At 40.8% G+C, this 14,778-nt stretch overlaps 1 protein-coding gene across 1 annotated transcript in view; it reads left to right on the plus strand.

Annotated features, from left to right (window-relative positions):
• LOC100377565 (adipolin-like) overlaps positions 1-14,778 on the plus strand; it is a 73,324-nt gene that overhangs the window by 37,920 nt on the left and 20,626 nt on the right. The window contains exon 2 of the mRNA XM_002733714.4: positions 12,962-13,055. Coding sequence (XP_002733760.2) covers positions 12,962-13,055 — 94 coding nt within the window. The remainder of the gene's footprint in view (positions 1-12,961; positions 13,056-14,778) is intronic.

Here is a 14,778-nt window from a genome sequence, read left to right on the forward strand (position 1 = left end):
ACCATCTGAGTGCATACCAGTCCAACCTAGAACAATCTGAGTGCATACCAGTTCTACCTAGAACAATCTGAGTACATGCCAGTCCTACCTAGAACAATCTGAGTACATACTAGTCCTACCTGGAACAATCTGAGTGCATACCAGTCCTACCTAGAACAATCTGAATGCACACCAGTCCCACCTAGAACCATCTGAGTTCATACCAGTCCTACCTAGAACCATCTGAGTGCATACCAGTCCTACCTCGAACAATCTGAGTACATGCCAGTCCAACCTAGAACAATCTGAGTGCATACCAGTCCTACCTAGAACAATCTGAGTGCATACACGTCCTACCTAGAACAATCTGAGTACATGCCAGTCCTACCTAGAACAATCAGAGTGCATACTAGTCCTACCTGGAACAATCTGAGTGCATACCAGTCCTACCTAGTACAATTGGAGTGCATACCAGTCCTACCTCGAACAATCTGAGTGCATACCAGTTCTACCTAGAACAATCTGAGTACATGCCAGTCCTACCTAGAACAATCTGAGTACATACTAGTCCTACCTGGAACAATCTGAGTGCATACCAGTCCTACCTAGAACCATCTGAGTTCATATCAGTCCAACCTATAACCATCAGAGTCCATACCAGTCATAACTATAACCATCTATGTGCATACCAGTCCTACCTAGAACCATCTGAGTGCATACCAGTCCTACCTCGAACAATCTGAGTACATGCCAGTCCAACCTAGAACAATCTGAGTGCATACCAGTCCTACCTAGAACAATCTGAGTTCATACACGTCCTACCTAGAACAATCTGAGTACATGCCAGTCCTACCTAGAACAATCAGAGTGCATACTAGTCCTACCTGGAACAATCTGAGTACATACCAGTCCTACCTCGAACAATCTGAGTACATACCAGTCCTACCTAGAACCATCTGAGTGCATACTGGTCCTACCTACTACAATCAGAGTTCATACCAGTCCTACCTGGAACAATCTGAGTGCATACCAGTTCTACCTAGAACCATCTGAGTGCATACAAGTCCAACCTCAAACAATCTGAGTGCATATCAGTCCTACCTAGAACCATCTGAGTGCATACCAGTCCAACCTAGAACAATCTGAGTGCATACCAGTTCTACCTAGAACAATCTGAGTACATGCCAGTCCTACCTAGAACAATCTGAGTACATACTAGTCCTACCTGGAACAATCTGAGTGCATACCAGTCCTACCTAGAACAATCTGAATGCACACCAGTCCCACCTAGAACCATCTGAGTTCATACCAGTCCTACCTAGAACCATCTGAGTGCATACCAGTCCTACCTCGAACAATCTGAGTACATGCCAGTCCAACCTAGAACAATCTGAGTGCATACCAGTCCTACCTAGAACAATCTGAGTGCATACACGTCCTACCTAGAACAATCTGAGTACATGCCAGTCCTACCTAGAACAATCAGAGTGCATACTAGTCCTACCTGGAACAATCTGAGTGCATACCAGTCCTACCTAGTACAATTGGAGTGCATACCAGTCCTACCTCGAACAATCTGAGTGCATACCAGTCCTACCTAGAACAATCTGAGTGCATACCAGTCCTATCTAGACATTCTCAGTACATGCCAGTCCTACATGGAACAATCTGAGTGTAACTAGTCCTACCGAGAACAATCTGAGTGCATACCGGTCCTACCTAAAACAATCTAAGTGCATAGTGGTCCTACCTAGAACAATCTGAGTGCATACCAGTCCTACCTAGAACCATCTTAGTGCATACCAGTCATATCTAGAACCATCTGAGTGCATACCAGTCGTACCTAGATCAATCTGAGTGTATACCAGTCCTACCTAGAACCATCTGAGTACATACAAGTTCTACCTAGCACAATCTGAGAGCATACCAGTCCTACCTAGAACCATCTGAGTACATACCAGTTCTACCTAGAACAATGTAAGAGCATACCAGTCCTTCCTAGAACAATCAGAGTGCATACTAGTCCTGCCTGGAACAATCTGAGTGCATACCAGTCCTACCTAGAACAATCTGAGTGCATAGCAGTCCCACCTCAAACAATCTGAGTGCATACCAGTCCTACCTAGAACCATCTGAGTGCATACTAGTCCTACCTGGAACAATCTGAGTGCATACTAGTCCTACCTAGTACAATCAGAGTTCATACCAGTCCTACCTGGAACAATCTGAGTGCATACCAGTTCTACCTAGAACCATCTGAGTGCATACAAGTCCAACCTTAAACAATCTGAGTGCATATCAGTCCTACCTAGAACCATCTGAGTGCATACCAGTCCAACCTAGAACAATCTGAGTGCATACCAGTCCTACCTAGAACAATCTGAGTACATGCCAGTCCTACCTAGAACAATCAGAGTGCATACTAGTCCTACCTGGAACAATCTGAGTGCATACCAGTCCTACCTAGAACAATCTGAATGCACACCAGTCCCACCTAGAACCATCTGAGTTCATTCCAGTCCTACCTAGAACCATCTGAGTTCATACCAGTCCAACCTATAATCATCAGAGTCCATACCAGTCATAACTATAACCATCTATGTGCATACCAGTCCTACCTAGAACCATCTGAGTGCATACCAGTCCTACCTAGAACAATCTGAGTACATGCCAGTCCAACCTAGAACAATCTGAGGGCATACCAGTCTTACCTAGAACAATCTGAGTGCATACCAGTCCTACCTAGAACAATCTGAGTTCATACCATTCCTACCTAGAACAATCTCTGTGCATACCAGTCCTATCTAGAACATTCTCAGTGCATCCCGGTCCTACCTAGAACAATCTGAGTGCATACCAGACCTACCTCGAACAATCTGAGTACATACCAGTCCAACCTATAATCATCAGAGTCCATACCAGTCATAACTATAACCATCTATGTGCATACCAGTCCTACCTAGAACCATCTGAGTGCATACCAGTCCTACCTAGAACAATCTGAGTACATGCCAGTCCAACCTAGAACAATCTGAGGGCATACCAGTCTTACCTAGAACAATCTGAGTGCATACCAGTCCTACCTAGAACAATCTGAGTTCATACCATTCCTACCTAGAACAATCTCTGTGCATACCAGTCCTATCTAGAACATTCTCAGTGCATCCCGGTCCTACCTAGAACAATCTGAGTGCATACCAGTCCTACCTCGAACAATCTGAGTACATACCAGTCCTACCTAGAACCATCTTAGTGCATACCAGTCATATCTAGAACCATCTGAGTGCATACCAGTCGTACCTAGATCAATCTGAGTGCATACCAGTCCTAACTAGAACCATCTGAGTGCATACCAGTCTTACCTAGAACCATCTGAGTGCATACCAGTCTTACCTAGAACCATCTGAGTGCATACCAGTCCTACCTAGAACCATCTTATAGAATACCAGTCGTACTTAGAGCAATCTGAGTGTGTACCAGTTCTACCTGATCAATCAGAGTGCATACCGGTCCTACCTAGAACAACCTGAGTGCATACCAGTCATACCAATAACAATCTGTGTGCATACCAGTCCTACCTAGAACCATTTGAGTACATACTAGTCACACTTAGAACAATCTTAGAACAATCCAATCATATCTAGAACCATCTGAGTGCATACTAGTCCTACCTAGAACAATCTGAGTACATACTAGTCCTACCTAGAACCATAGTAGTGCATACTAGTTCTACCTAGAACCATCTGAGTACATAGCAGCTCATTTAAGAACCTTCCCTGTGTTTACTCAAATGAGCAATTTCAGCTTTAACTAAGACCTTAAAGTCGTATCTGTCACCGATTAAGACACGTGTTCTCTATAATATTATGTACTAGATTAAGATAGCTGTTCTATGTAGAGTAATATTAACATTACAGGGGGGTGGTCGTCGCGCCGCGCATGTGCGACATTTGTGTTGATAAACATTAATTTTCCCAGAATCTAATGCTCTCTCATCACAGGAATTCACAAGTATGAATTTTGACCTGAGGCGAGCCTTGCACTAATTACCACCAGTGACTGCCAACCATCTAAAATACCTAATTAAAGCTTGGTAACATCTCAGTTTGTACTCGCAGATTTGTGCAACAATCATAGTCGCCATCTTTATTTATATGAGACCATATCTCGCGCATGCGTGACGCGACGACTACCGCTCTTTAATAACTCGCACCTTCACGATAGAGTATTGGATTATTTGCCAGTCATTTTTTTGCAGGTGTGGGTTACTGTGACAGATGAAACAACATTCATCATTTTATCAGAAGTCAGTCACACATATATGATGAGACAGAACTAAACTAGAATATGATTGAAAGTTTTCTTTCAAGCTCGATCACTCGATCAATTACACAAACGTATTGACACTTACTACATCACATGAAGCATGGATGTTTTTTTAATCAAAACAGTTAGTTTGTGAACAAGTTAATTTATCTTGAGGAGAGCCACGAGACTTGTTTCTTTTCCTTCAAATAAGATTCGATCTCTCTAGCCATTGCCCCCATTGTTGCCTCCATCTATGTAACCATGGTATTCAGCACAGATGGGAAAGAATAGAGTGGCAATGACAAGTCTTGTATTTGCTACTGTCATCAAGTTTCTCGCTCTAACGAAATATGATGAAAATCATATTATTGAAGGTGGTATTTTGCTTAATTTTCTCTGATTTGTTTTGAGGTATAATCTTACTCAAGCGCGTTTGACATTGTTATTGCGTATAACAGTGACAATATTTCCTGTCAACGTCTTCTATTAATTGGTGGATTGAAGATGAAATATGGATACCCCATACTGTGAATCGTAGTCGTCAATGGATTACGATTTATTATAAACTAAAATTGCTGCGTTTGCAGGACACAGCAATAGATGAAATATAAACAAGAATACGCATGTACATCGATTATTAATGTACGTACCAACACGACCAGTGTGCGTGTCACAAGAACGTGTTCAGCTCACGATGTATTTATCATTGCACAGTATCAAACAACACTATCAAAATTACATATTCTCATCCATAATACATCAACATGATGATAACTCTTTTTTCTTCGCTGTAAATCTGTTCATTGCTAAAGTTTCTATGACAATGAAATTACGTCAGCAAATCATGCAAATAGTCCTTATAGAAAGATCTCGTTGGGAGCGAGAAGGGCGCGAGACTTGTTTTTTGCCTCTCGAACAGTGTTCCCATTCTCCTTCCCAGAGTTCCTTGCGGCTAGAACGCCGAAAGTACATATTCGTAGAAATAGAACTCTGCCTGGGAGTTAGAGTGCCGCAAAAAATGAACGATTTGATTTTGAACTCGAATTTCTTTATTTCGTAGCTCACATCGAAAGGCCGATTTTTGACAGTGGATTACTGCGTTTGAATACCCTTACTTTAACAAAATTGACCATCATCAAATGTGTACAGCACATTATTAAGTATGGAAATATCCCCCAAATACTTTCGCGTTTGTCGAATCCCACGCGATATTTGTTGCCACTACGACGCTATGACCTCTGTTTGTCCTGTTTTTACGTTCGATTTCACGCATAACGCAGGATTTCGGAAAATAATCCATCTGCTTAGTGACTTAGCAACCAAGAAACTCGCGGTCAAAGTCGAAACTCGTCTATTTTATTGCCGTGTTAGCCACCTCGGTTCAACTCTCTTTTTATTCTTTCATTGTACTTCTTAAATTTGTAATTAATATACACAATTAAAAAATGAGCTCTGGTGCTCCTCCAAATCTACTAAATTCACTCACCAAACATTTTCGCTAAAGGCACTTAAGAATAAGATCCTTTTTGAACAGTTTCCCACAAATGTAAAGAAACTTTTTTTTTCTAATATTAAAATTGACGCAACAACAAGACCCTCTTGTTTATACTTTCAATATTCTCGTTTGTTAGTAACTGTTTTTTTCTTTACGAAAGTATAAATGTACTGAAATTACGTTTGTGGATCGGGTTACCACCATCAGCTAAATACGTTGAGAGGGGTGGACAATAATGTTTATGTGAAATGTAAATATTAGTACTGTATACACTTCTTGTGGTACATGTACGCTATCGCCTTATATATAGATATGCTACGCACGTCCTTCTTTCTGGATAGTAGGATGTTTTTTTTAGTTTGAAGGGCGGTAGTCGTCGCGCCACGCATGCGCGAGATATATGGGTCTCATATAAACAAAGATGGCGACTTCGACTGTTGCGCAGATCAACGAATACAAACTAAGATGTTACTAAGCTCTAATTAGGTATTTTTTAGGTGATTGGAAGGTATCGAAGGAGTCACTGGCGGTAATTAGTGCAAGTTGCGCCCAGGTCAAACCTCATACTTGTAATTTTCATTAGATGAGCGCATTGGATTGTGGGAAAATCAATGTTTATCAACACAAATGTCGCACATGCGCAGAGCGACGACTGTCGCCCTTTAAAACTATGGTGGCTGTTATCGACAAATAACCGTTGTGATACGCGCTAAAATTTATTTTCATTAACCCATACGATATTCATATTTAGTGATTATGTAATAATGGTTTAATTAGTAGATTTTACCTCATCATTTACGTTTGTTAGCTATTATTACTTAAATATGATAAATTTATTGGATATTGTTGTTTTTGATAATGAAATTAATGATATGTACTAGACCACGTCAAATTAGGTCAAATTATATTACACGCGTGTGGAACTCGAACATGAATTATGAATATCGAACACGACGAGGTGCGGCGACTGTGGCGTTTCATCTTCATTTGTCGCTCTGTATATCGAGAGGGTTGCCTGATTTTTCTCACTTTAACCAAATTCCAATAACGAGAATTATACAACTTTCGGTCATGTGACCATTTATACCACTCTTGGTCACGTTCAGGTTTATTTTTTAGTAAATCCTCACATATGTATAGTGTTATATCTACAGTCACAAGCATATGCTAAGTGTAACTGCTACAGATACCTGTGGCATAACAACCACACTTTGGAGCTATTGAATTTCCAATGGAGGTTTCAGAGAAGAAACGGGTATTTGAAAGGTCATGCAAATGTCAAGTGTTATATATTGAATTATTCATGAGCAAATGACAAAGCAAACAATACGTCGTTTTTATTTATGTAAATTAAACAAAATGTACATTCCTTAGTTGACATCAATGTAAAACTAAAGTCAGCTGCGCGTTAGTTTATACATTGTCGTGCGTTTAAAGCGCGTTAGTCGTCGCGCTGCGCATGTGCGAGATATATGGGTCTCATATAAACAAATATGGCGACTTTGACTGTTGCGCAGATCAACGAGTATGAACTGAGACGTTTCCAAGATTTAATTAGATAATTTTCAAGTTATTCGAAGGTATCAAGGAGTCACCGGCGGTAATCAGTGCATATCTCGCCCAGGTCAAACCTCATACTTGTGATTTCCATTTGAAGAGCGCATTGGATTGTGGGAAAATCAATGTTTATCAACACAAATGTCACACATGCGCAGCGCGACGACTACCGCGCTTTAAGTAACAAAGAGTAGGCATTTACTACTTGCAGTAGACAATATCTGTTGCTTAGTAACGCGTGCTACCAATTGACTTAGACACGTAATCGCAAATAAAAATTGACTCCACGTATTGAAATTTATTATTAAATTATTAAACACCATGTATCATCAACGGCAATCGCATTATGGATTGACTTAAGCAATCATTGATAAATACCAAAAACACCTACTTAGAGGCAAGTATGTTTGTTTTCGAAAAAGGCAAAATGATACACGCAAATAATTTACAATGTAGTACACACGGTAGGCAACAAGCCGAGAGCTTCAAGTCATAAATTCGAAAATCTAAGGCATACTTGTTTGAGAGAGTAAATGATGACCAAACTACCATCTTGAATGAACCGGCTTATGTCATGTGGTCTAATTTAACCAATTAGAATGTACTTGTCAGGAAAACAGCATGTTACTTTCAGAGCCGCAACGGAAAAGTTACGAAAATGATTATAAAAAATTACGATTTTTGACGTACAGTGCATAGAAACGAGTGCCTCCCCCGCAAACGTAACGATTCTAAATCCAACCATTAAGAACGATAATGCGCTCCGATTGGCAACAAAAAACGTTAAAATTATCCCACTTCCACGAAAAGACGAAGTTAAATAAGACACAAAGTATCGATTTGATTAACAATGGGCAATCTTAGTTCTTAGTAGTATGAAAAATGAGATGACCTTTACTGTCTAATTGCAACAAAGAAACATACACTTCCGTGACGTAGTTCCGAAATTCCTATTTTGAAATATAAAGATTAACATGGACAGCGAAAAAGTAGCTCTCGCCTACGCTGCCCACCTTGTTCCATTTGTTTGTGTGTTTTCCCATTAACGCCTGTTGAGTGCACGATTGAATTTTATTCAATTCAACTGAAATGGACATGTGTCTGACTGTAATAACGTGTTCGTACACTGGCACGCTTCATCAGTTTGGTGATACAAATGTTTGTCTGTCTGTCTCGATTATTGCCCAGTTTTGGTTTTCCATAAACAATTGTTGTTTCAGGGGTGTTGTTTCCTAATCAGCGATTTCATAACACCCACGTTATTTTTTCAGCGAAAGCTCGATCGACTTTTTTGTGTTGGAAAAATTATGATATTTTACCTGAATTTTAAATGGCGGCAGTCGTCGCGCCGCGTCCTGTTCGATATGGGACTCATAGCGACGTATACAACGCGTGTAAAATACATTCGAACACGCGCCATGCGACGACCACCGCGCTTTAAGTTTGAAATGTGGCAAAAGAGAAAGAATGTTTAACAGCGCCTATGGGATGTTTTCCCCGGCCAACATGGGATGGGCAATCAACGCATGAATTGAAACAGTACTTACTGATTGTAGGGTCATATGAAAATTATGTTTGGGTTAGTCACTGTGAATGTTTTTTTCTTCTTTGTCTTTTTATTGCAAGTGCACCTATTTAATGTTAAACCAAATTCCACGCATGAGAATATACGCGACATCTTTCAATCAAAATGTAACATGACACACACTGGTTTCATCAAATCTAGTCTGACCAGGATATTGGTGACTTTGTTCCAAAGTTTAACACCCCGTGTTGAATTGAACACCGAGGTCAGATCCTATCAGAGCTACCGAACGCTATCGGAAGTTACCGAAACGTACCGATCATAGGTTAGCGCAGTTGTCATCACGATTCCAAATATCGGTTAAAACATGTATACAAATTTATTGATTTTTTACACTTGCTGGTCGGATTTATTCGAACTCGATATAGATCGATGAATTTCAATAGATATACTCTTATGCTCAAAGTCGGATTCGTCACTGTGGTTGTGTGCATGCCTTAATATTTCTCTTGATCCTGAGTCTCGTGCATCATGTAAGTCGTTGCATACGGGAAAAGGGCTCGGGCGAAACCTGACTGCGATCGAAGGTAATGCACGCAGCGCTCCGGTCAACTCGAGTAAAGCGACACACTCGAAAGCGATGGTAGCGAATATTTGTGTATTTTTTTTTTTTTACATTTTTCAGGAACAAGATTTTGATAAACGTTAATAGTTAGGAACAAGCAGAAAGGACGATGTTTGGCAATGGCGGAATGATACTGGGTAACCCAGTGCGGCTGTGACACTAAGACAGACAGTTCACCACCTGTGGAATCTTTTCAACTTTCTGTAGTTTCATGTTTATATCCGCTAACAATGATATTAGCACTGATTGCAAACACTTCGCAGGGGATAAATTTGAAAACAAAAAATATGCACAGAGAAATAATCTTACATGGAATATGTCAGAAAATAGATTTATAAACAAATATGTCTAACCCCAATAGTTATAACAATCAAACCCAAAGTCATTGAACTCATATGCGCAGCGTTTGGTTTATTGTAGGTTGTAGATTAAAATCATAGACTTATTAGTGGACACAATTCCCCCGGATCACGTCTATGATCATCTAGTGCCCTGCTTTGGTGTCCAAAAACTCAGATCACGATTAGATGTTTGTAAGAACAGTTGTTTTAGTGAGACATGGTATATGATTCGGAATAGAACTGCGGCATCGTAGAAACAACGCAGGATGTGATTTGCATAATTTGGTTGCGCAGCAACGTCATCAAGGATCTAGAGGACAATTAATAAATAACCTTTTCTTCAGACGTCATCCGGCTAATATTGAGCATTTACAGAATTACCGAAATGTGATGACATTTTAGATTGACCCCAGGAAGGTGGGTGTTGCGGGAAAGACCAACAACTGTGTTGACAAGGGAAATTAACGCGCTGTCATTTACACAACGAGTCCGTCTAATCCGTCTCTCAAAACGTCAAACGAAAATAAGCAACGTTCTCATTCCAATCACGTGACCAGAGCTAATATTCGTTATAGGACGCGGTAGCTATCAAACTAATAGCAAGAACAAAATAACGCCCCGGGCACCCACCGTCCAGGCCTCAGTTCCCAATGGCGGATTAAAAAGGAGACAGAATTTCCCCCGCAACCAATTTATAGGAGTACTGTTACGATGTCACGAAAATGCTTTCTGAACTAGTTAGTAAAAAAAACGATGCGCAAGATACCGTGATGTGGCCTAGTACGTAACCATGGAAACCATCTTCGAAACGATATATATATATACGTATTGATTAAAGAGAGGTGAGCACCGACAGATGCACAGTATAACAGAGTAATGTAAAACACGTATATTTCGTTTTCAAATCCATATATCACACGTAACACACTCAGTTTAATTACCCGGATGTCGCAATATGGGACACTCATTGTTATTAGTCATAGTAACCACACTACTTTGAAGGAGAAAGATAGAGATTTCGTTCTCATGTAGAATGTAACCGTAGACGCACATTAATGTTAAGAGGTTACACTTCGAAATTACCAGTTTTTGTTGGTAATTGGAAGGTCGACGACGTTAGAAAAGCGCAAAATGCGTACTGACTGAAACAAGCCCGTTTGAAAGCAGAAGTGGGTTGGTGGAAACGTAACAATATAGAGGCATGACCGATGTATGTGTCCGTGTTTCCTAATGATGGGTTGTATTGTTAATGTTGCGAAGGATTGTTATTAACCCGACGCTAAAAGGGTACAACTTGGCGAGGTCCACGTAGTGTGCAATAAGATGGCGATAATGGTCTCACGTCCTAATTAGCCGCCAGTGTACCATTCGCTGTACTTCACCACCAATCATTGTACCACTCGTCATCTGTTTGAAACCCAGAAACCGTCATTTTGGAGAGACCTATATACATGCGAACCGGCGTTTAGGGACATTTCTCTGTTGCTAGGCACCGAGAGAGTACTCAGGTCAAAGTTTCTGTGAAGTTTACGCGAGAACGGCAACGGTCGATGTGCGTGTGCCGGGAAGCACGTTGCTACTATCTCCACTTCCTGTCAATCTGTGATCTTTGCTACAGTTGTACCGCTGTAAACCGCTTTACGTAGAGTTCGCGAGTCAGTCAAAATCGCGAGATTTTATTGCAGTGATTTTTCTGCTGCTGTTTACGGCATGGAGTGCCATTGACTTTTTGTTGTTTTTTACGAACCATGCGAAAAAATAATCAAATCATGAAAATAACTAGCAGTGAAAAGTAAACGATTTCCACAGCACAGAAACACGGTGAAAAAAATTGTACTTGTGTTTGGTCCTTTGAGGTATGAGCTGTGCGCTTCCCGAATTCGGTAATGATTGATTATTAAATTCTGAAATTCGGTTAAATTAGCGAATAGAATAAGAAAAAAAAAACGTTCCATAAAGAATACCTGCAAAGATACTGATGAAAATGGAAAGTGAAAATCAGAAGCCAAATGGTGCTCTTCGATAGAAAACGCGAACAGTTATTTCCTATTATTTTGTCGTTTTACGCAAAAAAACACGCGAGATATGTGCTTAGCATAGTTGCGGGTGAGTGCACTGACGAAAAGTCACGGTCACGCTATTGGTGTAGCGTGAATGCAAACACAAAGAAGACTAGTAATTAGCGAATCCGTTCGCACCTCCTATTGGAAGGACCCCCTATTCAATTCACGTAGCCAGTAAAAAACAAACCGTATTCGTAGACACTGAGTGTTTTACGTTGAAGCACCTTGAAGCCAGATTTTAAAACCCGAGTGTTAAAATGTAAAACGCGGAAATCCTTGACAAGTACATGGGAGAATGTGTGAGCTCTCCCGAATGGCTTCGTTATATGTCTTCAAATTGATTGTAAGCATGCCACTAGTGCGAACCTGTGGACCCTACAGTTGGCCCTTTCTCCAATAACTGCACTTTTCTTTTTTTAACGAGTACCTTTCGACACCATCTACTTGCCAAAGAAACAATATATTTCGGACAAGTTCGTAACTCGACGAAGAACCGAATTGAATACATACGGGTCTTCCTTTGTTGAGCTATTAAAATGTTTGCAGAAGCTCCAATAAAAATGGGTGAGTGTATTTGTTCAAGGGGGAAGTCAGTTATGAGTAAAGTTGATGCGCTTTTGGGATATTATCATGAAGCATTGAGATGACCAACTTGTCGTGGACTGGTTGCTACACCCCGTTTACGACAGTATGCATAGCCTCAGTTTGAGTAGTCGAGCCGACAGACAAGTATCTTAAGCGCGTCTTTGTATGCGCCCTTCCCATTAGCCGCACTTAGGGCGTTCCTTTTCATAGCCAGCCTTTTTGTTTTACTTACACGCTCGCCTTATTGGTTGAGGGCTGCTTGCATTTTTCCACTTCAACTCCAAGCATTATATACATAGAGCGGAGTATAAAAGCATTATCGTCGTAACAGCCAGCGTGCTTGCTTGCTTGATTGTGACGTACATGTTCGGCCAGTGACCGATCAGTTACCGTGTTGTTAATCATGAGAATTGGTGTACTCGTTTTAGCGTTAGTTGTCTTTTTAACCGACTCACACACTGTGTCCCCTCTCGCCTATGACAGGGATTATTTGGACCGAAACGGCTACCCAGAGGACGATGAGAACGACTACAGAGCCCTGCCGTACTCTCTGGCTACGCGGACCAACGACGAACGGGTAAGTACTGTGCCATATCAGATACAGAGTCGGTTTAACGCCGTATGTACGAAACCATACAAGTGCATGGGATGACCGTGTACTATCGTTTATATATGCAGTTACCCGTGCGCTCGACAAGTACACTGCATATTGTTGACATAGTTCATGATTTAGTTGACTTGATCTTCACCCAAATCTTCGGCCTCTTGTACACAACATTGAGAGCACCCCGTAAAAATTGCAGTTCAGTTTAATCTCGGGCGCTTTCCGTGTTCTACGTGGTTGGAAAACGGGGGATGTGTCATTTAAACTATACACACATATACTGCCGACTCGATATAGGCTGACAAGATCGTGGTATAGACCACGATACTTGCAACGATCTGTTTAGATTATAAGTGTGTCAATGATACATTGCGCCGTACAACTGGCCATAACACAACGCAGCGAGCAAAGTTCAACCGTCATATGAACGAGCAGTTAAGCAAAGAGCTTACTAAACTACTACAGCAATCTACACGTAGCAGTTCACGGTGTTTTGGTGAACAGAGCCAAAGTTAAAAAACAAAACAAAAATACGTTTCGCTGATTACAACTCAATATACCATGCGCTTATTCATTTCGTTCACTATCGCTGTGGCCTTAGCTTTAGGCCAAACCGTACGAACTCAAAGGACTGGGGCGTAATTGACAGTTCAAATATCGACTCGTTAAGCCATTTTCGCGTATGAATGAAAGTCGCACAAAGTTGCCAACGAACAAATACAGTTGTTCAAAAATTAGTGAAAGTTCTATGACTTGACACATCGACTGAATTGTTGATACCGGGAAAGTCGTCGTACCAAGTTAGTGTCGGAGAGTCTGTTTCTCACGAGCAAGTTGCGGAGAATTGTTACAAAACGCTTGATAACATTACTCGTTGATATACAACATAATGTAATACTCATTGGATTTTGCGTGACCTGTTTTATTCATAAATTAATCAAAATTGACGATGTGTTGCGAAAGATGGGTTATACTCTTCGCCTGCCAATCAATACACGGTATGTGTACGTTGTTTCTTTTCTCGTGATTTAGCGTGATTGCCGTAGAGCATAATAGCAATTTGCTCTGGTTAATGTATTGGTAGTGTTTTTAACTATGCCCCCGCTGTTGCCACACACATAACTACGGCGCTGTCTAAACTCACTTGTGTCTGCATACGCCACGGCGTCTGCCAATGTCTCGACATCTCCTGGTTGTTCTGTCGTACTAAACCAACTTGCACAACTCCAACTGCTCACTTTCAATGCAAAATATTGAATCCTAAAGTCACGTGCCAGTCGAGTGGCGCCTTCCATATTGCCGTCCGATAATGTTCCTATTTTTCCACAGATAAACCAATATTTTGTAGTTTAAATAAAATAATACAATATGCCAATTCTCCAAATACAGTTATTCGCAGTCTCGACCAGTAACTGTGTCACATCTAGAGGAAGTTTCCCCGCGCAAAATACGTCACCAATTAGCTCGCCGTAGCACGTCTGTATTCTGTCTTCAATACCTCGTAGTATTCACGTTTCCTCTGTTTTCTGTGATGAAACCAGAAAACGGACAAGCTTATTTATTATAGCCCCAATATGATATTTCACAGAAAAAAGGACCATCTCGCGTGGTTAAAGTTTCGTGGAAAAACACATGAACCATGCAAGTGAAAGCGGCCTTAGAAATACTAGTATATAGAATTGTTTTTTTTACCACT

Source organism: Saccoglossus kowalevskii, chromosome 15, assembly GCF_978046115.1.
Source record: "Saccoglossus kowalevskii chromosome 15, keSacKowa6.1, whole genome shotgun sequence".
Taxonomy (NCBI): Eukaryota; Metazoa; Hemichordata; class Enteropneusta; family Harrimaniidae; genus Saccoglossus; species Saccoglossus kowalevskii.